Genomic DNA, 26011 nt, shown 5'->3' with positions numbered 1-26011 from the left:
GGTGGCTTCCAGAGTCTGAGCAGGCTCCTTCACAGCCATGGCTGAGGGCGGAGAAGGGGAAGATGAGATCCAGTTCTTGAGAACTGTAAGTAAAGATAAATTCGTCGGGTGCGGGCTGAGCTGTTTTCTTACCGTGCACTTCAGTTTCCAATCGCCAATTAACGCTTTCACAGGCGGCAGACAGCACGTCAATTAAGCAAATCACCGATCCGAATGAGAATATGCTGGAAGTTTTTCTTTCAAAATGGCATTTTCTGGCGTTAATGTTGGTTTCTCTCCTGCATGAATTATGATTTTTTTGGAAGTTGCCGCAGGTTGCATGCTGCACCCCGCGGCCACGGCGCACCTGTCGACAGGACTCTTGATGTGGAGAATCTCAATGAGACTCATCTGCAGGTGCAAGGACAAAAATGACTAAACACTCTGTTGCTATTTCATAACACATTTCTACCCTTCATCGATCAGTTTTGCCTCGGGAACAGTTTGTGCAAAAGCATATATTTTCTCGCCTCTTTTACATAATTAACCTCTACTATTTTCTTTTTTTTTTTTACTTTTATGGATATATTCTCTCCTGCTTGAGGAGAAGAGTTTCAGTAAGTTGTGTTCACACGCAAGCCAGCCTCTGCGGTTACTATTTTAGTTGTTTGACGCAGATTGCTTACGGTGTCCCTGCTCTGTGGATATGCACAGCAGCTCTCCTGTAAATGATATGACAGCTTGTATGTTGGTGTGGTGGGAATAACTATCGCGGTGGTTTGACCGCGCACGTATTCTTCTCTCTTGCCTCGTGAAGCTTTGTGACCCAGGTGTTGCATGGAGAGCAATAAGACTCAGTTATGACTCAGGGAACGTGCACAGCAGGGGTGATAACCTGGTAAAATGACACATAGTTAGGAATAAGACCTTCATTTTTTCCCCGAGACACATTTGAGAAGATTTTTTTTGTTGATTTTAACTGCAAATAACTCAAAGGTTATGGGTGCATTTTGGTTTGAATTGTCAAATGATTTTTATTTCTAGTCCTATTTAAAATATGAAACTCTCTCTAGGACCCCAATGGGTCTCATTCAGCATGGATTTATAAAAAAGAAGTTTAATCATGTCATAGCAGTTTGTTTTTGACTTTCTTCTGTTGGTTTAAATGTGTTGATGTCCAACAATGCCAGTGGTTTTAGCCTTTTCACTACAAATCCCTCATTAGTCGGTTAATCGATTGGTTGTCAACTATTAAATTAATCGCCAACTATTTTGATAATTGATTAATGTTTTGAGTCATTTTTTTAAGAAAAAAAGTCAAAATTCTCCAATTCCAGCTTCTTAAATATGAATATTTTCTGGTTTCTTTAGTCTTCTATGACAGTAAACCGAACACCTTTGAGTTGTGGACTGCTGGACTGGACAAAGCAATACATTTGGGGATATCATTTTGGGAATTGACATTTTTCATAATTTTCTGACATTTTACAGACCCAACAACTAATCGATTAATCGAGAAAATAGTCGTAGTTGCAGCCCCATTTAACATAACCAACCATTTTGCAAAACATGCTTTGTTTTAGAAAATTTGCTATATTTTGTTTCGGCAAACACTGATGTCATTCCTTTCTGTACAAGTTGAAAATCTACCAGTACATTCCATCACAGAATATTAACTTTACCATTTTTTTTTAATTGTCATTTCTCAGTGCTTGCATACATTGAAACAAAATTTTGTCCTCTGCATTTGACCCATCCTACACACTCCAGTGGGCAGCCGCAGTGCAGCGCCCAGGGACCAACTCCAGCTCTTTTTGACAGTGTCTTGGTCAGGGACACTTAGAGGAGTATTAATTACATATCTTTTGATGGTGGAAGGAAACTGGATCACCCGGTGGAAACCCATGAAAACATGGGGAGGACCAGGGTTCAGATGGCCTAAGACCTTCTTACTGTGAGGCAACAGTGCTGACCACTGAGCTACTGTGCTGCCAATGTGTGCTTACAGGTTTTCTTACAGTAGAGAAATTAATGGAAAGCAATGGTAGCCTGTGACTGTTGGAAAAGCCTGCATTCAAAATTTGTTAGAAAAACTAGCTGTGTACATGATTCGAAGACAAAAACATACTGATATATTCTTGACTAATTATCATTTTATATCAGGGAGGGTAAAAATGTTTTCCTGCTGCTACAGTATCACCTTTTCTGACATCCATTTTCACATCTCAAGTGTCTCAGCTGAACCCTTACATCAGTGTATTACTCTCTCATGGCTTTGAGATGTTGATATATATACAGTATTGCTAATCTATACATGAGCCCCTGAAGGCTTGGCTGGTTGTTAGTGGCAGGCGGGGACTCTGCACTTAACAGCTCTTACTATTTGTGATGCTAGTGATATGCTGACCCATGCCACCCATCTGAGATTCAACTGTCAAAATGGCATCCTGGTTATCTGATGACAACAGCGATTTGAGAAGGGGGTCTTCCCCTGAGGGCCACAGAGCCTTGTTATCAGTCTTCAGTGGTGAGAGAAACGTGCCCTCACAGGAAGCCCTAAAATAAGAGTGCTAATTGAAATTCATTACATTAGAATCTGTTGAACATTATGGAATAAGCCTGAGTACAACAGTAGCTACCAGCTACATTTATAACCTTGTTTTTGGACTTTTAGCTTCAGTTTTAAAGGAAATTAGTTACTGGATAACTTGTGGTGGTATTTTCCAGCTGTTAAGACCTTAATAACTTTATATTCATAAGAAATATTCAGTGAAAATGGATTTCAAATGGTTAATATTGTATCTGTAACCCAAACCATGCTTGTACATGATACTACTGTCAGGTGGTGACAGAGGTCCTGGCATTGTGATTCAATTTCAGCACGGACACGGTTTCTCCTTGCTGTTGATGTGTAACGTTGGGAAAGCTGGCAGCGATGAGAGCTTCTCTGTCAAAGGAAACGGCAATGAAAAGCAAGTGAGAGGAGGAAAATGTTACACCTCTGCTGCAAGGTGGAGACGGTGTCCCCTCCCATAACTTTATAGAGTTGGCTACCTTTCTGTTTGTAGATGTTTACATTTAATACTTAACACGTGGCAAATGGCAAAAAATTGTGATCACTGAGAAATGACTTTTCTTGGTCAGCTCTCTAACTCTCCTTAGATTTTGATTAAACCTGACAGGAATGTTGTGGCTTTGTCAGCTCAAGATTAAGCTCAGATTAGGCTTGTTTTTTTTGGTAGTATTTAGTTTCCAAACAAATGCTGCTGGGCTTACCTTCAAAAAGAATCAGTGTACAGCTTTGGCCTGTACTGCACAGGACGCTGGAGATTCAAGCAACATTGTTTTGGCTTTAATATATGCAGGAATCATAAAATCTGCACAAGCTCAGTGTGCTAACTATAAGAACACTTAGCGGTAATTGCTGTGGGATCCGATAATGATGTGCAGTCACTTATTTGTTGAATCTTATAACTAAAACAATGAAGAAATATTGTAGCTTTATGACACAGGAGTGCATTGTCATTGTCAGGTGAACACCTTGTAACCATGTCTTAGCTAGTAAAGACTTAGGTAATGAGTGAATTGGTTGCTTAAAAAAACACTGGTAGCACTGTACAATCAAAAGCTAATCAGCTATGTAAACATGAAGTCATCCTAGCATCACAAGCTGTAACACAACTTCCAAAAGTAACGGTTTTAGGGGGCTAAACAATGTATTAAACTTAACTGGCAATGCTTTTTTGTATACAGCATGCATACATGGAGAAATATGTGTGTCAGAGTTAGTACAGTTAAGCTAGAATGAGTCTGAAATATATTTTTATGCTAAGTTTAACATTGACATTTTGTAATTTGAGGTATATTGTAATTTTTGTTAAATAAAAAAATTAAATCTTTACTGTTCACATCATTATTAAACAGTGTAAGATATGTCGACCATATTCCACATTGCTTGTGATGCTCTTTAATCTAAATGGGTCATATTGTTAGCATATTGTTATCGTTAGCAAGATAACGATAGTTTTGTCAGTTGGATCGGTCAGCAATGCAACAGTTACACATGGCAGTTACTTGGTGTAAATATTTTAGTAATAACTCAATTTCTACATAAGAACTTGTTGTACAGTGCAACCTGTTTTAATTTAGTCATAGTAAATCTCTTTTTAGTAAGCACTGAAGTTATAACTTGGTAACATTTGAACTTAAAACAGTTGGTGCAACTAACTTCAGGTGACTGTAATGTTTTAACATTAACAGTAGGTTCTTGAGGCAAGAAAATAATAATTGAGTCACATTCTCTAAGTTTCTGAACATTTTGGAGATACTAAGTCTATACTTGACAAGAGCAGAGGATTATTTTAAACTGGTTTGTTTGTCCAGGTAAGCTACTGTTTCACCTTTTTAAAACCTGGTGATCAGGGCTCGCAGTCAACCAGTGGCTCCTCTGGGCTTATTTGGAGTCTTATGTTGTTCTGGAAGCCTTCTGCATACCAAGGCGAGGACTCTGGGGGTATAAATTTAGCCTTTTTAAAGATGATGCTTCCACAGCACATACAGCTCTGCTCCCCTGGCACTAAACCACACCAAAGGCAGTGCTTCAGCTGGGGCCGCATAAGACCTGTGACACTTTAACACCATTTTTATAGGGATAAACTAGAGACCGCATTGCAATATACAGCATTTTCTAAAGCTTAATATGTCAAAGTAATGGACAGTGTCATAAAGCTTTAAAGTGGAAGACAGGAAGTGTTACACTAAATGGACAAAAATACTAAACAAATAAATGTGGTGCAGCCAGAGAAGATCACATTCAATGCTACTGTAGTTAGATATTTTTGAGGTAGTGAACAGTGGTTATCTGAAGTTGAATGGTTATTCAAATAGTTTACCAGTGTAAAGGGATGAAGAGTAAAACTTATGGTTTGATTGTTGTGATGACGGTAGGATTGCTTGAACTTCTGGGATGTAGTTGGTTGAAGGTGTGACAAGTGGAGTCAAATGTCAGTGTAGATGAACAGGGGTTAAATAAAAACTTGACAGTGTCTGATCTAACTTGATACTAACAAAGCAAATTCAATATAGTTTCTATGGCATGTTTTTGGGAGATTATTTCTTTCTGCAGGTGTCAGGTAATTGGCAGTTAGCAGACTGTTTTGAAATGTGACATTAATTGGAAAATGCTCAATTCAGATACACTGAAATGATGAGGAAACAAAACCACAAGGGCTTCATTTGTCTCCTATAAATGATGCTCATTCTGCATGCAACAAAGCTGCATTAGCATTTACTGCCAATTTAGTGTCAATGCAGAAAGGAGTGTGACTTTATATAGTGCAGGAACAAGTAAGGATGCCAAGATTGGGTAGGTGGTGGATGATCCCCCTCATATCAAAGGTACCAGACATTTTTAAGATATTTTCTTCACCATACATGTGTTTTTAGTTGCCCAAACTTAATGTTAGCTGCAACAGTTCTGTACTGTAGGGAAAAAAGTAAACATTTTGGTGATAATGTTCAGTTTTGTGTGATATCTTGACATAAAAACCATCATCCTAGTGGTGCTGCATGCCCATAATCTACTAAAAATAGTTGCATACAAGTCTCAGGTGGAGAAGTTGCTGGGTAGATTATGCTGAGAAGTTATACTTGAATATAAGCAAATTGCTTCTCATGATTGTTGGAAAATGAGCCCAGATATCTCAACTATGCTCACTCAGAGCAAGACCCAACCTGTAATAATAGAAAGTGAGAAGTGCTGTGGATTCTTTCTTCGTGAAAAGGAAATCTATATCATTTCTGAGTCACCGAGACATTATTCCGGTATGCTGCATTTACGATATTGCAGTAGTTGATGCCCTTGCAAAGTTCGCCTCTTCAGTGAGAGTTGGAAAGAGAAAAGCAGCGTTGTCCTGCGGCCTCAGGTGAACCTCCCTCAGCTTGAGCTAAATTTAATGGGAAGGATTTCCTCTGCATTGATTGAGCAGACTGTGATAGTAAAGCAACAGTGTGTTCTCTGGCAGATCCAGCTCTCTCCAGTCATCACTACTGAAGGACAGTGAGCCGGCTGCCATCCCCGTCATTTACACAACCTTGACGTAACGGTGGCAGGACCCCAGGTCATTAACTGTGCTTCAATGCTTTTCATTTGTAGATGAGATGTGAGAGTTTTGACTGAAGTTGGCCCTGTTAAGCAGTACACTAACTGATAATCACAGTTGACGTTTTTGACATTTTGTTTAAATATTTAATGCAGGATGAGCTCTTGCTGGAGTTCAATTCAAATGTATGAAGATTTAGAAATAAACAAAATTTTATGATGTTGGTTTTGAAGAAAAAAAGAACTAGTTAGTAAATACTAAACTTTGTTATAATATATAGCAGAAAAATGATTAAAATGGATTACATTATAATAAAAAAAATAGTGATAAGTATTTATTAAGGCAATAGGTGAAGTGACCCCTGCCTGGAGAAAAGGTCTTTGGCATTCAGAGCTCTTTTATTTCCTAGAAAGAGGGTTGTCTTACAGTATCTTTGCATTATTCTGTGTCTTCTGCCTTGAACTGGTGTTGAAAAGGTTTTGAAATACCCATAAATTATGAAAGTGGTGGGAAAAGGCTTTTTGCCATTGCAGCTAGTTTGTGGCCATAGGATTGTCTTTTATATTTAACCTGTTCATTCCTAAAATACTCCATATCACTGTGGAAAAACTACCCAGTTACCCTGCCTATGTAAAAGCTATAAATTACCTGGTATTGTATTTTTTTCCACTCGGACTATGAATTATTTTGCTGTGAGTTAGGCAGTGGCTTTCTGTGTCTTACAGTTCAAATCAAAATGATATACTGTATACTGTTTCAATTATGCAAGCATTATACAATCAAAATCAATGCCTCGTTTGAATTATTGCCTCTAAATGCACTTGCTCAACATCGTTTCATACTGTATGCATCAAGTTTCTTGTCACAAACAATAATATAAAGATGTCTAACTTGTGTTGTAAATGAATTGATTTCACTTTCAGAATTGTATTGTGCAGTGTGTTGCTGTGAAGGTCCAGACAGACTTAGCAGTAGAATCCCAGAAGGAGCAGCAGTGTCGGCGTGAGTGGACTCTCAACCCAAATAATTACCTTCATTAATCAACTGAGGACTGAAAAAGGTGCAGACTGTGAGACTCTTAGCATTTTGAGTGTCCCTCTGGTCAGTGAGTTCATTTTCATTTAATGGCAACATGGTTCTCTTTGTTGTCAGCTCTGTGGCCATAATGGTTTTCTTCTTGAAACCAGTTAGCATTGTTTGCAAACATTATTAATCCTGTTTTATTTATTAATCAAGCAGCTATAATCAATATTTTTTATGTTAACAACAGTGTCAGGTGCAGTTACAAACCACAGAGAGTTATCACCTGACTCTGCAGTTCCTCTCAGCTCTGTGTAGCTTTGGTGTCTTTCAGCTCATTGTTTTGTTCATACAGTCCACATATTTTGGTTCACTCTCACCGCTCTCATCAGTGTCATTTCCAGCAAGCAGCCATATTAACCATAAAAAGTTCTGATAAACCCACTCTGGACTACCTGCCCGATACCAAACAGCAGACAGACAAAGTTGGCCACTACTAGCAGGTGAAGGAGCATTTAGCAGCTAAAGCCAGATATTTTTCTCAGGAAGTCGATGCAGAGCAAAAGAGAGCTAAAAGGAGAGAGATTATTGGACTTACTTTCATCAGGTGGACACAAACCCAACACAAATGCTAATGCTGCCCCATATCTGTTGGATGTGTACATAAGAAACTGTTTGCTAAACTATTTACGCCATATTAGCTTAAAAGGTGATAATACATCAGTGTTTGCCCCAAGTGGGTAAAAAAAATCAGTTAATGTACGTTGAAGTTAGCTGAGCATGAATGCTATTTTGCAGGAAGTGACAAAGTTACATGCACTCACACTAGCAAGCTGCCCACATGAAGGCCACTGAAGTTGGATGCTAAATTTCTTGATCAAGGGCATTTTATATTGATATGAGGGAAGCTCATGCTATCAATCACTTTTATGCCAATTCTTTAATGATTACCGCTCCATTGTTTCAATAATGATCCCATCTAACTTATTTTCTGACAAGATAGGATTTAACTATTTTTCACTTTAGGAAAAACATGATTCTATTTGTCATTTTGCTAATAATTCAATGAACTTTAGTTTTTCAGTGAGCCCACAGACGTCCTAGAGACAAGATTTTCTATTTGCTGTGTGCAGCCAGCCATGGCAGCTGCAGTCTAGAGATGACATCTTGTAGCTTGATGGATCTGGAAGGCATTCCCAGCCGTTGTAGGGAGGGAGGTTTACCTTGTCACAGACTGCTACTGATGTATTGTGAAACACTTAAATGCTCATTGAATTTATCTTGTGGCATGTCCTCTATTGACCCGTGGCTAAATCAGTCTATCTGAAAAATGAAAATATGACCTCTGAGAAATCTATTCAGAAGAAAAATGCTTGCCTTATCACGTAGCTGTCTTCAGGGGCTTCTGTAGCATGAGAGTTAAAATCATAAGTTTGCATCTAATCAGACAAGACACAGCATTGATAGCACAGAGGTTAAAACAACTGTTTGTCTGGGTCAGGAGCTAAAAGCTTAGAGGAATACAAAGAAGGCTTAAGTTAGCTTCAGGTGAATGTCTTCACTTCACCTAATCTGCACTTGTCAGTCTGTCTGTCTGTCTATTTTTCACCTCACAGCCACAAACACACACATACACAATCCTCTCTACCTCTTCACACCCTACTACATCTTGCCTGTGTACGCTCTGTCTCATCAGACAGGATAATGGACATCAGAGAGGCTCTACTTCTGTCCCTGACCAAAAGTCCCCCATTTCTCAGCGCTTCTGCTGAGGTGGACGTCTCGGCCTTGCACGCATGGGTGCCTCTATTACTTGAAGCCGCTCTAAAACAATATGCATACAAACCAAGCCAAGAAAATCCAATTTGTTATAGGAACACCGTATAAATCTTGGGAGTCTGTGATCCATGGCAGTGTACTGCAGGGCAAAACTTGCTTGACTGTGGAATATTATTTCTTTTTTTTTTTTTTTTTAGTATAGAGCTCAGATGTGCGGTGCATTATTCATTTTGACCCATGATGTCAGCATCTCCGATATGCATACCCACACACACTTTCATACGCACACCTACACACATAATGGACGCTCATATGTAGGCACATGATGTGTGTGTAACTGGGATAGTATAATGGTAAATGCATCTTTTCTTGTCTTTTTATATTGAAGATGTTTTCTTTAATATAATGATCTAAGTGAAAATATCCTCAAATATGATCAAGCATATTGTCTTTGAAGCTGTGTGACAGTTATGACCACCTACAGAAAGTTCTCAACTACTTTTGTGATGCAACAGTCAAGATTCAAGCTATGGACGGGTGACAAATTAAAGGAAAAACCTGAATAAATGAGTGGAGAAACAGTGAATGCAGATCTTTCCACACAGGTGCACTGCATGGTACAATTAAGCAATTCACATCCAATTATACTCTGTGGCAGGGATAAGAATGCTGAGCAGGCCCAGTTGATTCTGATTTTGATTCAAGGTGGCAAGAGGAAATGATCTAAGTGACTTTGAAAGAGGGTTCATTGTTGGGGCACGGATGGCAGGAGCTTCAGTCACGGAGACTACTCAACTGGCTGGTGTTTCAATAGGAACAGTGACTAAAGTGACATCTGCATTTAGATCTATGGGAAAGACATCAGAACATAGGGTCGGAAGTTGTGTTTGACAGCACACATTTGATGACTGTGATGCTCATGCATTAGTGCGATATGAAAGGAAAAGCAGAAGAGGACATGAGAGAGTCAAGTGGTGCAAAAAACATAGGCACTGGTCTACAGAGATGTGGAAAAAAGTGATATGGTCAGATGAGTCATCCTTCACCATATTGTCGACAAGTGGGTGAGTGCAAGTGTGGCGTACACCAAGAGAACGGTACAGGTCTGAATGCTTGACCCCTGCAGTGAGGGGATCTGGTGGCTCGGTAATGGCATTTTGCTGGCATGGTTTGGTTCCACTTGTCCCCTTAGAGGGAAGGGTCACTGCAAATCAAGTTGTTCTGAGTGATCACTTTTATCCTATCATGATATATTTCTATCCTGATGGGAGTGGTCTCTTCCAGAATGACAATGTCCTTAACCATAGGGAACGAGGGGTCACTGAATGGTTTGATGAGTATGAAAATGATGTGAATCATATGCTACGGCCTTCGCAGTCACCAGATCTCAACCCAGTGGAACATCTAAGGGAAAATTGTGGACCGACGTGTTAGACAGCGCTCTCCACCACCATCATCAAAACAGCAAATGAGGGAATATCTTTTGGAAGAATGGTGTTCACCCTCCAGTAGAGTTCAGAGACTTGTCGAATCAATGCCAAGGCACATTGAAGCTGTTCTGGTGGCACTTGGTGGCCCAACACCTTATTAAGACACTTTATGTTGGTTTTCTTTAATTGTCACCTGTCTGTATGTTTGAAATACTTCTATGGAGAGTTTAAAACTCCAGCAACACTTGAAAATTGCATAACAACTTTATAAATTGTTATAAATCTGTTCTTTATACTGCTAAATGTTGCAGGTGTTTTGACCTCTGTTCTCCATGCACCTAGGAAGTAGGTGCAGTTGTGCCAGAAATCCCTACTCTGAAATATTTCTAATGAAATATTCATGGATTTAAATATATCAGAGAACATATTGGGATTAAATGGGATGTCCATATTTGTTTTCTACAAAAGCCAACAGATTAACCATGTTTTAACAGTAAATATTCTAATATTTTTACTCCAGTTTTCTTCCGGTTTACTGATGTCTCACCATCAAGTGTTATAATTGGAAATTCTGTCCTCAAACATGCCATCAAAACAGTGCAAGACAACATGTCCGGAGTGTATCCCCAACAGTGGCGTATCTAGGACATTTTTGACTGGGGTGGCCAAGATGGGACACAGAGCTAGTGTGGGGTGGCCATGACATAGCAAACCTTAATGAATGGCAGATAAACAAAATGTGTAAATACAGATGTTCAATGCATCGCATTGTTTCAACATATGCACAGATAAATCATAATTGAATTCCAAAACTCATGTTAGCATCCATTGTAATGTTGGTACTCAAGGCCAGGTTGTTGTTTTAACATTTTATAATACAGCATTAAACTAACAACAACAATTAAAATTAATATTACAACCAAGGACAGCACTAACATGCAGCTACTATTCTATTGTTTTCTATTTTGTGTACGTTACATTTTCTGTTCTATGTTTCACAGTCTCTGGGAAGCAGTGGTTATTTAAATATGTCTATTTTCAATCACTAATTATGGGGGGGTGGGATGAGGTGGGGGCACAGTGGGAAAACATTTCACTGCCATTGTCCTGATAATGTTTATGTGTTCAATAAAACTTGAGTTGAGTTGGTCAGGATAGGCTACACATTTTCTAAGAGCTGTTTTCCCTGCAGTGGAGTGAATTGTTATCTGTTACAGGTTCAGAATGAAGCTCTTGGTCCAAACTGGTGCAACACATTTATTCACATATTTAAAACAGTTGCCAGCAATGTTATTCATATCATGGTGGCATTAACTCAGCTTGCATCAGCTCTACTATCTCTGAACTGTGAACTTCACTTTAATAGCTTCAGCTTACAGCCTTGCTTTAAACTTCTCAATGGACCTCACTCACTTTAAACATCCCATACACAATGCTACAAACATCTACATGTATAAGATGCACCTGAACATTTTCCACACAATACAGAAACAATATGAAGTATACATAATCATATAAACATATTTTCTCATCTGCATGAGTAAAACTCTCTTATGTTCCATAGATGTCTCTTACTCAGTTTAACTAATGGAAAACATCACATGACACCTTTAACTGTGTCTATTGAATGACCTAGACAGTCTAACAATGGCTGGGAAATACAATAAACCTCACTTTCCAGCCTGGCTCACAGGTTTAACTTGGCTGGTTAACTGCCTGTATTCTAGCAACAATCTCACTCTTATACACACTAAATACAAATAATTACCTACATGACACAGTAAAATGCTATTAAACAAAACTGACAACAAACTACTGTGGGAGTCCTGATGGCCAGCATGTACTTTTGATTTCGAGACCTGCTTTTTTCTGACTCACGGTCAAAAGTCTGCTGACTAGAGATCAGCTCTCATGGCCTCAGTCCTACCATCACTATAGTAGTTGGAAATGGCAAACTGGCCCTATATCAGCTGGCTGCTGTCTTCATTGATTGACCAGCATTTGTCCCGCCTTATTGTGTTAATGAACTTGACCAACAACCTATCGGATCTGGGGTGGCTAATGAGATTTCAGAGGTGGCCTTGACCATCCCAGACTACCTCCTAGAATAGCCATTGAATAAAATATTTTCTAGTTAAATGTTACCTGCCAACTTCTACTAAATCTAAAGTAAATACTAAGTACTGACACAAAACAAAACGATAGACCTAAATCCCACTTGGGGAAGGTCAGAAATTGAAACACCTTGCTGCAGGAAGTCAAACTAGAGGAACTACACTGCACCTGTGAAACTTAAGGATGAACAAAAAAAAGGCTGCTTCTGTCCTAGGTATACTTGAAAAACACATTGTCATTGGCTGCAATAGGATGCATGAGTGCTCTAAAAAGCTGTTTGTTAATATAAAATATTACCAAATTAATAATTTACAAAGAATGGTATGCTAAAGCAGCACATAACTCCATATTGACTTAATTTTGGTTTTGTTCTCTGAAGCTGAATGGCTGCTTGTTGGTGAGACATGGATCTAAATCTCATTCATTTAAACATCTCCTTAATCAGTTATGATGGAAGTCTGGCTTTTGTAGGAAATGACTCTATGATGAATTGTTATTGTGCGAGCTTCTGTTGGATTTGAAGCTGCTTTATTTCTTACTCTGGCTCTTTCTTTCTCTCTCTATCTCATTCCCCCAAAGAAGCACAGCTTATTTAAGAGCCGCCAATGAGCTGACTGTATTGATTAGTTTAGTATGTATAAGATCTGATTAATAGACAGAGCAGCGACAGACTGGGGCCAGACCTCATATAGCCTGGCCATTAACCAGAAAGTCTGCTCATCAGCTCTTATTCAGCCATTGAGATTATATTTTCCTCTGAAACCTCTGAAATATCTTTTGTAAAACTAAAATGTCAAATTGCTTTAAAAAAAAAAAGTACATTTCTCAGTCTTCCTCTTTGTCTCACTCTCTGTTACTTGTTTACATCCTCATTTGTTTCTGTTGGGACTTCAAGTTCTATTTTTCACTGTCACCGCACTTTGTCAGGTTCTCCTTTATCATTTTTTTTCTCCACACTCCCTTTCTTCCATTTCCTAAGGCTATAAGGTTTTAAAAATTTAACATAAGGTTGGAACACTGTGAATAATAATCTCATTATTTATAGTCAGGTGCTCATGGTTGACAGATCACTCATGAGTGCGGAGATTCTTTAGATCTGTGTTAGCTGTGATGGTTTTGTGACGTGGGATCGCAAAAAGTGCTCTGATAGGCACCAACATCAGCCCTTATCAGGTTTATCAGGTTGTAGTTCTCACACATCTACACTGTATCTCCTTTGCTCTCCATGTTGTTAGCTAAGCTTCACTAAAAACACGTAGCTCAACCTGTACTTAGCACCCAGCATGACATTTATGAGAAACATGACTCCTGAGCAATCAGAGCAATTTACGCAGACTACACACCGTGACAGTGTGAACAAGGAAACAAACATGCTGGAATTTGCTTGATTCCCTTAGGTTTTTTAACTTGTCTATGCTTTTTTTCCCTTCCTAAAGTCTGCCTGTTGATCTCCACTGAGCATGTGCAAAGCATGCGGGTCAAAATAGCAGTGCTGAGGGATTGAACAGATTCACCTTTTCTCAAGTTCACATTGGTGGCAGCGTTTATTTGGCACGCCGGAGCATCGGGAGTTCTCGGGTTTCCACTGGTGGATGCATCGGGCCACACACACACACCTGTTGCTGTCTGTTAAGGCGCACAGAGGCTGGCTGCGCAGTGAAGAAAATAGAAGGAGAAAGAAGAAAGCAGGAGGTGGGAAATGTTGAGGGTCTGTTGAAGAGCAGTGACACACATCCAGCAGTGCCAGATGTCATTCAAGGAAAGTCCTAACCAGAGTGACAAACACTCTTTGGTTTACTAGAGTGGAGAAGTGCAGGTTCCAGAGGGATATCAAGGGGTAGCAAGGACGGGTGGGGTCGAGTTGGGAGAGGGCAGGGTCAAGTTCCCGCTCTACACTTGGAACCCCTTACTTACCTCCTCCTGCCGCAGGCCAGGGCCCTATACATAGTACTGATGCTGCTCTTTAGCTGTCTAGCAGATGGTCACACTGCTGCTGCGAGGATCACTTTGCCTCAGATTCACCAGATTCTCTGGCTTGGGATCAAGTCAGGGGTGCAGAGAGAGACATAAAGTGTCTTAAGAAAGTATCTTGGCTGTTGGTACACATGGTCTATTTATTAGTTTTTGAGATCTGATAGTGGCAATTGGATTTTTATGGGGTAACACCACTATATATCCACACGCGATATGAAACTCAGGATCTCCTCGGGCTGTATTTATTTAGAAATATGTTGGCATTATCATCCATTTTGTAAAATGGATCCGTCTGTCATCCAGTCTACAGTAGAGTATGTAGCTTTCTGTCCCACTGCAGCTCTGACCACTTCTGGTTCTGAAGCTGCAGTATCAATGTGAGCAAAAATCAATTTTTTCTGAGCCTTTCAGTGTGACCACAAGTGGTTTTGAAGACAGCATGAATATTTATTGTTGCCTGGCTTTCAGTGAAGACTTTTAGTATCTCTTTTTGTTCTAATTATTGCTTTACAGGATTTTATACACAGACAAATGGAACATTTCATGAAAGTGGTCCCATTTATAGAATAATTTAGCACTAATTATTGACTTTTAGCAATTTCATTAACTTAAAAAAGGCATGCATACATACACATGTATAAACATGTTGGTATGCCAGTAATGGTGCCAGACCCTACTGGTTTCATAAGGCCACCAGTATTCCAAACAGCTGAGAAGAAACAGATGTATTTACTCAATTTTAAAGAGGTGACAAGTCTTCGGTCTTCCTGTGGCCATATTGAGTTACCCTATCTGTAGCCTGGAACAACAAACAGTGTTTCCTCCATCACAGAACTACCAGGAAAGCTGCAGCTGCTATTCAGAGCCAACAGTGATCATTTCTGCCATCAGTAGCCACTTCCCTGAAGCCTAAAGTCGGGTTGTGGGGTGCTTAAGATGCTGCTGGTATGGACTGTCGTGCCAGCTTGGCCCCTCTTTTAAATCACTGTGACATTTAACTCTACTGTGCTTCACTTTACCCATTAAAAGTGCTTCAAGATATATTTTTATTGCAGTGCAACACAGATTGATTGACCAAAATATAGCTTTGATGAGGTCCAAAGTACTTTGTATTTTTATTGGATAATTAGCTTCTGCATTATCTAGCTGCAATATAAATAAAGTAGTAAATGCCCCTTTAACCACAATTCATTTATTAATCAATTTCAGTCACATTTCTCTCTTTAGGCAGTGTTTCAGTGGGATAATATTGATCATATCTTTGAAGTAGAAATATGTTGGTGCTGGAAGTTAGATGATTGTTTCATCTGTTACAGGTTGAGTTTTTGGTTTTTTTAAAATTTTATTTAACTGAGATAAAATGCTCAGTGCTGTTGCATGTTTTGCAGGGGTCAACTTTATTACTTGCGCAGCACCACAGGTGTCAATTAATTCTAGCCTTCAACTAATTTTAGTGTTAGCAACAAATTCACACGTCTAATGAATTCTGTTAGTGTTGAGGGAGAAGAAAGTGGAGTCAGTACCTTTGATTCGGAGCACCTCCCACATGTAGAAACCAGAAAGACTGAGGATCTAATTTGTGGTGCAACGCCAACACATGATGGAAGAGATTGACTTTAGTCCTCCTATATCTATTTGAACTTTCACATCTGCTGAAAGAACAGAAAATCTGTCCTAATTCCCAGAAAACGATGCTGAATTCTGCTAAAAAGACCCTTTCACTTGTTTCCAATTCATTTAAAACTGTACAGCGGTATGAAATTACAAATTAGACACTCAATTTTCTACTTGACTGTTGCATACAGGAGGTGGTGGTGAATTCTTTGTCTGACAGCACAATGGGGCAGATTTGAAAACCGTAAAACCCTTTTTAAGTTATTTTCTTCACACAGAGTACAATCATGCAGAAACTTCTGCTATACGATCACGCCAAATTATTTAGTTTTGGGTCCAGGGTGCCATTGTTTTGAAATATTGTCAGGGTCTGTTATCTCGCCTCCTGAGTCTGTGGGTGCTGTGCAGCCTGTGTCTAAATCTATTGAATTAGTACTGCTGTGAAGGAGGTGGGAGCCAGAACCATGGCAACCATCAGCTCAGATTAGTGTGGGACGTGACGTGAGCTGGCAGGAGACGCGCACACATTCTCACACACACATACATACATACATACACATGCAGTACACAAACAAATCAATATCTGTGTGTTTGTGTTTGTGTGTGTGTGTGTGTGTGTGTGTGTGTGTTGCCAAATAGAGCCCTACCCTCTCCCCCCTGATGGATACAAACGTTCATTTGTTGGTTGAACTGATTGAATCGAGGTCTTCCTCTCTCCTGCAGTGATACCAGAGGCTGCGTAACGGGTTTAGCAATGATATTACTCAAGCTGGTTTGTTGTTACTGCTATTGATTAATACAGTTTTTTTCTTTTCTTTTCTGCTGCTGGAATTATGTTTTTTTTTTTTTTTTTTTTTTTTTTACAAAATGTTTTCTTGTGTTTCCTTTTTAATCTTTAGTTTAACTGCTAGAACACTTTTTGGCTGCGTTCTTTTTATTTGATTTCCACAAGTCTCGAGAAATTATAAAAGCTGTTTCCATGTTGTTACCTTTCGACTCTGAATGTTTTGTGCCACTTTATCAAAACCTGACAAATATATTTGGAAAATACTTCCTTTTGTGTACAGTATCTCGCTTCCCATATTCTTGTCAATTTTATGCCTGTGATTGATCTTTCTCCTCTGGTTGCATATCCAGGAAAATGTGATTATTGATTTTGAAACAACCCAGGCTGCCAAACCCCATAATACAAAAGCTTGTGGTGTATACTGGGTGTCAGTTTAAAAACCTGAACCATAGTATTTTGATTCCAAGTGATGGGGGCAAAAGAGGCTACAATTCTGAGCCAACATAGGTTACTTTCTTCTTGTCTGGTCTCGTTTATTTTGGATAGGTCACTGTCAAACATCTTTGGCCTTAATGCTCCTCTCTCCTCCTGGCAGGATGATCAAGTGGTGCTTCAGAGTGTGGCCACCATCCAGAAGGAGCATCGCAAGTTCTGTCTAGGTGCTGAGGGACTTGGAAACCGTGTGTGTTATCTGGAACCCACATCTGAAGCTAAGGTGAGGACGGCACAGATTTTTTTGAGTTTGATATTTTTAAGGCTGCAACCTGAAATTATAATGGAGCAATTGCAATTCAGTGGCAGAGACAAGCATCCAAAGCTGCTACAAAGCACCCTAATGACCTTTTAAGCTGAAGCAGTATACTGGAAAGTTTGCCATAATACTTAATATAATATTTAAATAATACTTAACAAAATACGTCAGCTGAAAGTTATTTTTTTTGTTAGTGGAGTGTTTCCCAACCTGTTTTATCTGTTGTGCCCTCACACAGCCTTGTCAGGTGAGATACCCCTTACTGGACACCACCCAAAAGTGTTCAAAAGTGTACAGTTTTAAACTATATGCTATTTAACACTACTTATGTCAGTTTAATCATTTGTACTAATATAACTTAGAGAGGCAGAAGCTGGACATTTCAACCACTTAACACTATAGTTAAATTACTTGTAGCTAACTATTTGCATGACTTATCCATTAATTTTAGCTAACCATTTAAAATGTTTACTATTAGTTAACTATTTCAACAATTTAACCATTACTTTTAGCTAATAATATCCATTCCAACCATTAGCCATTACTTTTGGCTAACTATCTGAACTAGGGTATGTATCCATTTCTTTTAGTTGCCCATTATTTTTTAGCTAAATATGTGAACGGTTTAGCCTATACATGAATTACATTTATCATTTCAATGGAGTAAAGATTGTTACTTTACTTTTAGCTGACCATCTGAAATGTTTACTTTTAGTTAACTATTTAATCCATTTATTTACTTTTAGCTAATTATTTGAGCTGTCTATCCATTACTTTTAGTTGTGTTTCAACTGTTTAACTGTTACTTTTAGCTAACTATCCGAACTGATGCTATTTATCCATTTCTTTTAGTTGCCCTTTATTTTTAGCTAATGTTAAATATGTGAACTGTCTAGCCTATACATTAGCTACAATTATCTATTTCAAGCTACCCATTACTTTTAGCTAACTAGGCTACTTGAACCATTTATCCATTATTTTTAGTTATTTCAACTGTTACCATTACTTTAGATAACTATTCAGACTTTTTTATCCATCCCTTTTAGCTTTCTATTTACTTATCCAAATTTTAGCAAAGTATTTGAACTGTTTATCCATCACTTAGAAAACCATTTCAATTATCCATTACTTTCAGTTATCTATTTCAACCATTTAGGCCTATCCATTACCTTTGGCTTACTCACTAACTTTTCTGCTTACATGTGGTTTTCACACACTCTGTCATAACACATGGTGTTCAGGTGTTACAGCTAACTCAATATGTGGGTTTAATTTTTCAAATTAGTTGAACTACTCCACAATCTTTCCATGTACCCCCTGGCAAGTACACTATGGGGTCCCTGGATGGGTGTTACTGTGCTAATGAAAACCCACCAGGTTGATGTATGAACTGCTTTCTTAATGAGATGACAGCATGAGGAATCACAACAGCTGATATCATATCCAGCAGACATATTCCTGAAATGTAATTAACTGAGTGCAGCTTACTCAGCGTCATGAAACCGGCCCAGATATGAATATTCAGACAATTTTGTGAAAACTAGACATGCTGTCTCATTCATTGTTCAATTCAAATGAATAGTAAATACAGTTGTCATTTGTTATCTGAAAAAGTATGCTCTTTCTGATGTAGTGTGACAACACAAAAAATTGGAGCTGTATTACAAGCTAAGATTGATCTGCTATCTGTTTTCCTGTCATGTTTGTTTCCCCTCTCCAAAAGTTCATTACATTTTCCAAGAAGTGAATCCTTTAGCAATTAAATTAGGATATCCTCATTTGAAATTCTTCTGTGTAGTTAAATAGACACACCAAATGATGTTACATCCAAAAAAGAAAAGAAAAAATGTCTCTTCACAACGGTATAAATCATACAGACACTTGTGAATTCTTTCTCTGAACCCCATCTGTTTGTCCTCTGTTTCCCTTCCATCCAGCATGTTGAGATGAGCTTTCCTGTCAAATAATGGGGATGATTTAGAAAGTGCAGATTCTCAATGGACCCCTAAAGTGCAAACTACAGCTAATTAGATGAAATAGGTCTCAAAATGGTTGCCTGGTTGGCGCAGAGGAAAAACAAACACGCACCACTGCAGCGATTCAGGTTCAGTTTCTGGGTGCGGTGCTTCCAACTTGGCTTGGACTCTTAACAACACAACTGACAGTGTTTATGGGGTCAGTCAGGGATCATGCCGCACTGGTGATTCTTACTGGTTGGTTAAGGTACCTGGGCAGAGCCAGCCCAACCAACAACAAACAAAAATATGATTTGCAGAGAATAACTTTTGTCTTGAACAACTAATGTCTTGAAATTAAGGGATGACATTTTTTTATTGTGACTGAATTATGTCAGTTTGCTTCTTGCTGCCTGTGCTGTTGTTGCAACACAACAGAGCTGTCACTACTGTTATATGTCTCATTAATCTTCTTTTTGACAAGACGTACTGTATGGTCCTCAAAAAAAGACGATGAAATGAAGCAGATCATTTTGGCCCTGGAGAATATGCTTCTGAATAGCAACATAATTGTTGTATGTCATTATGCGCATCATTAGTCACAACACTTTCAGTGATATTTCTGAGACATTTAAGTGGAGAGAGGAAGTTTGCTGTCAATCATACATGCAGATGTACTTGGGTTACACAATGCAGCATCTGTATACTGTTTTATTTTTGTCCTCACACTTACTTTACATATGGCATGCTTTCACGAGTCGTGCATATCAAGTAAAGCCTAATTGAATTAGACCGTTCACATTAAGGCTTTAAATAAAGTTTGAGGACATGAGGGCATGTTTCTACTCACCCACCTGGAACTGTTGTTGAGTTGAAGGGGCAATGCTGGCAGAGCTCTAGGCGGACCATCACAAACACCTCTCTCCTCTCCTCACCTTGGTACCGATGACAATGCCTCGGGCCTCCTTGGGTGTGACATGTGGCTGAGTGTCGAGGGTGACGGCTGTGGTTTGGCACAAAGCGAGGGGCTGTCATCTGCTGGCTGATCTCAGGTGTTGACACCTCATTTCTTAGACTCTAACGAAGCCAAGCTGTATGCTGCTGCTGGTAGAGAGAAATAAGGCTCAGGTGAAACGGGGAGTCACTGGGTCAGATTAAAAAAAGTGTTTTAAATTGGATACTTTTTTTGTTCAGCATAATGCACTCTCATGGCACATTATAAGCTTTCAAAACTGTTATTCTATCATTCTTTCTTGTGAACACAGTAACTCCATACAAGATGATGTAGAGGATCAGATAAGCTTGTGGAACAACTTTCTGCATAAATGTGAATATCCACAGAGAAAAAATACTTTTTTAGAATTGTGTTACCTGCTTTAACTCCTTTTCCTCAAAAGATAAGTGTGGCAATATTCTATATATATTTTGTATTTGTTAACAAATCCCATGAAAACATCAAAACCAACAACGTATAGCACGTCCCAGTAGCCTACTGGTTACGTATGCCACATAACCACAACGTCCGCGGTTCGATTTTGGCAGTGGACATTTGTTGCATGTCACCCCCATCTCTCTCTCTCTCCTTTGTTTCTTGTCAACTTTCTCCAGTATCACTATAATAAAGGCACAAGAAATGCCCTAAAAAAAAAAACAATTAAAAAAACCAAACAATGTATTGGTCCACCTCTCGATACTACCATGGCTCTCAGCCCTAAGCCCATTCATTACTACTGAAGACATAAATCTATAAAAATGTGTCATTATTAGATATTTTCATTTCGTGTAAAGGCTTAATTACCTAAATCAGCTGGACATTTTACTGTAGTGCTTTTCAGCTTTAATAGATTTTTTTCACAGCAGGCATTTTGACTTGACTCATAGCAGAAAAAGCACAGATGGAACTAATGGCTTCGTTCCATTAAATTGTCGAAGGAAGCCATACTGGTGAACCATCATGCACTATGCCAGGGTCATGAATTTGGAAAAACTCAATGGTATTCAGCCATTGTTAATTTTATTAACTGCACCAATGCTTTTCCCACTGTCCTTTTGCATAAGATGTCTGCTGTGAAAAAAGTCTGTCCAAGCAGGAGTAGATTTAGAGTGCATTTGTTGGGGACTTTTTGTCAGCCACAGATTTGGTGTTGTAGTGAAAATCAATGGCAGCAGGATGGTGTCAGGTTGTAAATGGAAAAACTGGGGTTTTATTAACCCCAAAAATGCAAAAAACATTATAAACTAAGAATTGAATAACTAGGCCTATAAAAGAGGTCAACAAAATAGTACTTTGCTCAGTATAACAACAACTAACAAGATGTTAAAGGACCAGTGTGTAAGATTTAGAGGGATCGATTGGCAGAAATGGAATATAATATTCATAATATTTCAATTAGTGTATAATCACCTGAAACTAAGAATCATTGTGTTTTTGTTACCTTAGAATGAGCCCTTTATGTCTTCAGAGGGAGCGGGTCATCTTCCATGGAGCCTGCCATGTTGCACCACCATGTTTCAACAGTAGCCTAGAACGGACAAACCCAATGCTGGCTCTAGAGAGGGCCTTTTGCGATTCTTGCGAGTTTCGTAGGTTCTTCTATACGCTTGGAAGAGGGGTGCAATCTGCAACCTCACCACTAGATGCCACTAAATCCTACACATTGAACAAGTTGATCTAACATAATGACACATGAGGGAACATATTTAGTGGCTTGGCCAAATCAAATAAAACACAAGGGGAAAACAAGATGGACACCAGCTACAACTTACAACAAATGTGTGCACTTCATATAAAATAACATAAGGTTAAAAGCAGAAAAACTGATTTAAAATCAGACTGTGATGTCAATGGTTTGGGTGTGGTTGACTGCAGACGAAATGAACCTGTGTAGGTAGCAAACTAATGAGGTGGGAGAGTGAATCAGGTGAATATTACCATGTGTGGCTGTGGCCGTCACAGTAGGATTGGCTAAAAATAAACAACAGCACCCATGTTCATGCTAACGAAGGAGCATGGCATCCAGTGCAGCAGTGTGACTCAATCATGTGTTTTTCATAGTTTTTGGACAACAATGGAAGTCCATGGCACAGATGATCAGGCTATATCAGGCTTTGGCTACGCAGACAATACTTGCTAGTCGGATCAGTTCATTGTTGTTTTTAGTCTTTTTCTGGGATTTGTGGACAATAAGAGAATATTCATTTCCGCTTACATGCCTTTTGTTAGTGAATAAGAGGGAGTTATTGGGATTTACAACAGAAGGTTAACCTTGAGAAGATGGAGGAATTCATTATATTTCACTTTATTTGATCCCTTTTTAATAGAGTGCATATGATGAAAGCCTCTAGACTGTCAAATAATACTTTTTGATCTTTGGATTAATCATTTTACTCCTTTCTACAGCTCATAATATTGTGTTGTATCAAGCTCCCTGCAGAGCATGAAAAAATTTGACTCTCTAAAAGGTCACTGTGACCACAGAGACAGTCTTTTCTATTCCCAGACAAGGGAGAATGTTCAGTATGTCTGCCCAACCCTGGAAGAAGTATGATAATTGGAAAATTGTCGGTGAATAATTCATAAGAGGTGTAAGGTCTGCAGCAGGTTGTGAATTATCTCTGTAGAAGGTCATATGACATTACAGGTGGAGCTGCATCATGTCATGGTCCTCTTGAGGGCAAAAGTAAATATTCAACTGACCCTGCTGAAGTTTTGTGGTGAGAAAACTAGATTTGGGAGGTTACTAGTCCGTGACATTTAATGGATTTAGTGTCACTGGCAAAAATCTTATCTGGGTGTAAAGGAAATTAAATGATGAATATCTGAGTGTAACATTTGTGTGCAGAATATTGGTTGCAGCACACAGAACTAGACACACACAGCAGTGTCGGAGGTTCCCATGCATGTTTGTGTTGAGTTACAGGGCAGCACCGTCCTCATTATCACCCAGCAGCCCTCCCTTCTGCTCACATTTCTCACCTTACTGCAGAGGTCAGGGGTCAGCCGGTCGTGTTACTGAGTTGGGGCAGGCACCCAACACCTTAAATCATTCCTCATCCTCTTCTGTGTTTGGTAGAGATGGATAGCCGTGAATATTATGTGACGGTATTGTTATGAAATGGAGATAAACAGCGTTAAATATGTACTAAATCATATTAGAATCAGCCAAAGATATTAAGCCAGGAATATGAACACTGACAGTGTAGGCGTTACAGCGGCTTACAGCTAATTTGTTTGTTTACATTTTTTTTACAAGTTATATCAGCAGTGTGGTGTTAATCAACAGTGCCATCTAGCATATCACAAAGTAAATTAATTTTTCATAGTTTGACAAGCAGATGTAATTAATAAACAGGTCTGCCTCTGAATGGCAATTAAGCAGCCAGTAATTTACAGACATTGTTATTTTAAATGAGCAATATACCTTCCCTTCTTTATTATCTTTGTTGTTTGGGTGAGTTTCAGCTGTTTATATTGTTACTTATTTTAATCATCCCCGCTAACTTTCACTTCAGTGTTGTGGAAAGTCTGTTTATATATTTAATATTTGAATTATTTATGATCATCAATTATTAATGAATTTATTGAAACATAAAAACCATGCAATGAAGATTTACAAACATAAATAGTTGCTGAAATTTGATCAATCTGAAGCTTATTATAGTAGAGAACCAAGCAGCACAGGGTGCTGAGGGATATGGTTGAGCCAAACCAGTTATTGGTCATCGCAGCTGCAGGCTGCACAGCTTTTGACAGCCACCCCCCCCAATCCCAAGCCACTCGTTAGCAACACACCAGTCTGGCAAAGAAGTTGCAAGTCATCAGAATTATTTATGGGTGCCATTCCTCACTGAGCAGTTTAATCATTTCAGTTGGTCTCTTGTCTCAGAGCAGGGCCTGTAATTAATTTAGTAACCAATTACTGCTGTGGAAATGTTAAGGGAATATATATGGGAATGTAGACAAAATGTTACATGCGTATATACATATGTGTGCATGTGTGTTAAGTCAATTCAGTTTAATTTCTTTAAGCTTGATGAAGATAAATAGAAAAGAATGAATTAGATGTCTACTTGTTCACACTCCCAACTGGTATGTTGACAGATTTGTGCAATCAGAATGTAAATATCTGATGTCAGCCATTATGATATCAGTTTAAGTTGTTTATGTATATGTTAAAAAAAAAATTTTTTCCTACCATAATCAGTACCATAATCAGTTTGAACCTACTATAGATTGACATTGCAATATGAATTCAGGCCACTTGCCGTATGTCAATCAAATTGCTCGGATACGACTAATCTCATAAACTTTTACAATGTCAATGCCACCTTGTCATTGCCTCTTCATTCAACTAATGTTTCTTTCCTACCATCCTTTTGTTGTCCTCTCCTCCTGACCCTCTCTCTCTCTCTCCCTCCCTCCTTGTCTTTCTTCCCCTCCATCCTGCAGTCTGTTCCTCCAGACCTATGTGTTTGTAAGTTTGTGTTGGAGCAGTCCCTGTCAGTGCGGGCCCTGCAGGAGATGTTGGCTAACACTGGGCAGAACAGCGAAGGGGTGAGTACTTCCTCCTCCCCACTGAGCCGCCCTACCTCTCTGTCTCATACCACAAACGCACTAAAACTCTTTCATACACAAACACATACACAAATCAATCTGTAGTCTACCAGTAACACAAAATGCCCTTGAATATTTTTAAATTTTGAAATGTGCTTTGGCCGAGGATGAGTATAATGGAATAATATTCTTCTATTTTCCTGTTAAAATTATCTAAAGGGATATTTATTGAATGAACTCTAAAATAAATCCCTCACAGGCACAGCAGTCACAGTACTGGAAATACAATCACATTAAATCTGCTTAGAGAAGGCTTCTTAAATCAAATTCAACTGTCCTGCTTGGAAATATTTCAGGGATTTTTTTTTTGAGGCCAACCAATCAAGCCCAAGTCCAGCGAGAATGATGCATTTAAATGCTGTCAGGTTTACAACCTTTTCAGAGGGAAATGGCGTTTCAAACTCCTTTTATGTCAGATGTGGATGTCAAATATTGATGTAGCACAACTTTGTTTGAGTGGCCTTAGCCCACGTGGATGCACACTTCACTCAAAACACTCAAAAAGTCTGCTTTTAGCATTGTCTTCAAGAAACAAGGATCTTATTAGTTATTTAACTTCACTGTGTCACTTAAACAACAATCAGTCATGTTACAAAGTCACTCTACTAAAAGTAACAGTTGAGATCTTTCAAGTTATAACCAGATCAACTAAACTACCAAAACAGAGTCTAAAATATCAATACAAAAAAGAAATACTGGTAAATTCTAAAGTTTGACTTTTTTACAGTTCAGAGGGGAAGTATTAGCTGAATCCACAATATAAAGGTGCTTTTCTTTTGGAGGCATAGTCCTCTGCAGTGTCTGATGACAGACTGATGGATGCAAGATTTTAGGTTTTCCTCCAGTTAATGGGCTTTTTAGTATTAAATAGTGTAATCTTAAATTATGAAGA

At 38.8% G+C, this 26011-nt stretch overlaps 1 protein-coding gene across 1 annotated transcript in view; it reads left to right on the top strand.

Moving 5' to 3' along the window:
* ryr3 (ryanodine receptor 3) overlaps positions 1-26011 on the top strand; it is a 120698-nt gene continuing 94687 nt past the window's right edge. Inside the window, exons 1-3 of the mRNA XM_042390463.1 lie at positions 1-85; positions 17395-17514; positions 24955-25059. Of these exons, the coding sequence (XP_042246397.1) occupies positions 38-85; positions 17395-17514; positions 24955-25059 (273 nt within the window). The 5' untranslated portion in view covers positions 1-37. The remainder of the gene's footprint in view (positions 86-17394; positions 17515-24954; positions 25060-26011) is intronic.

The sequence above is a fragment of the Thunnus maccoyii genome, chromosome 17 (genome assembly GCF_910596095.1).
Source record: "Thunnus maccoyii chromosome 17, fThuMac1.1, whole genome shotgun sequence".
Taxonomy (NCBI): domain Eukaryota; kingdom Metazoa; phylum Chordata; class Actinopteri; order Scombriformes; family Scombridae; genus Thunnus; species Thunnus maccoyii.
This window is presented reverse-complemented; position numbering and strand designations above follow the sequence as displayed.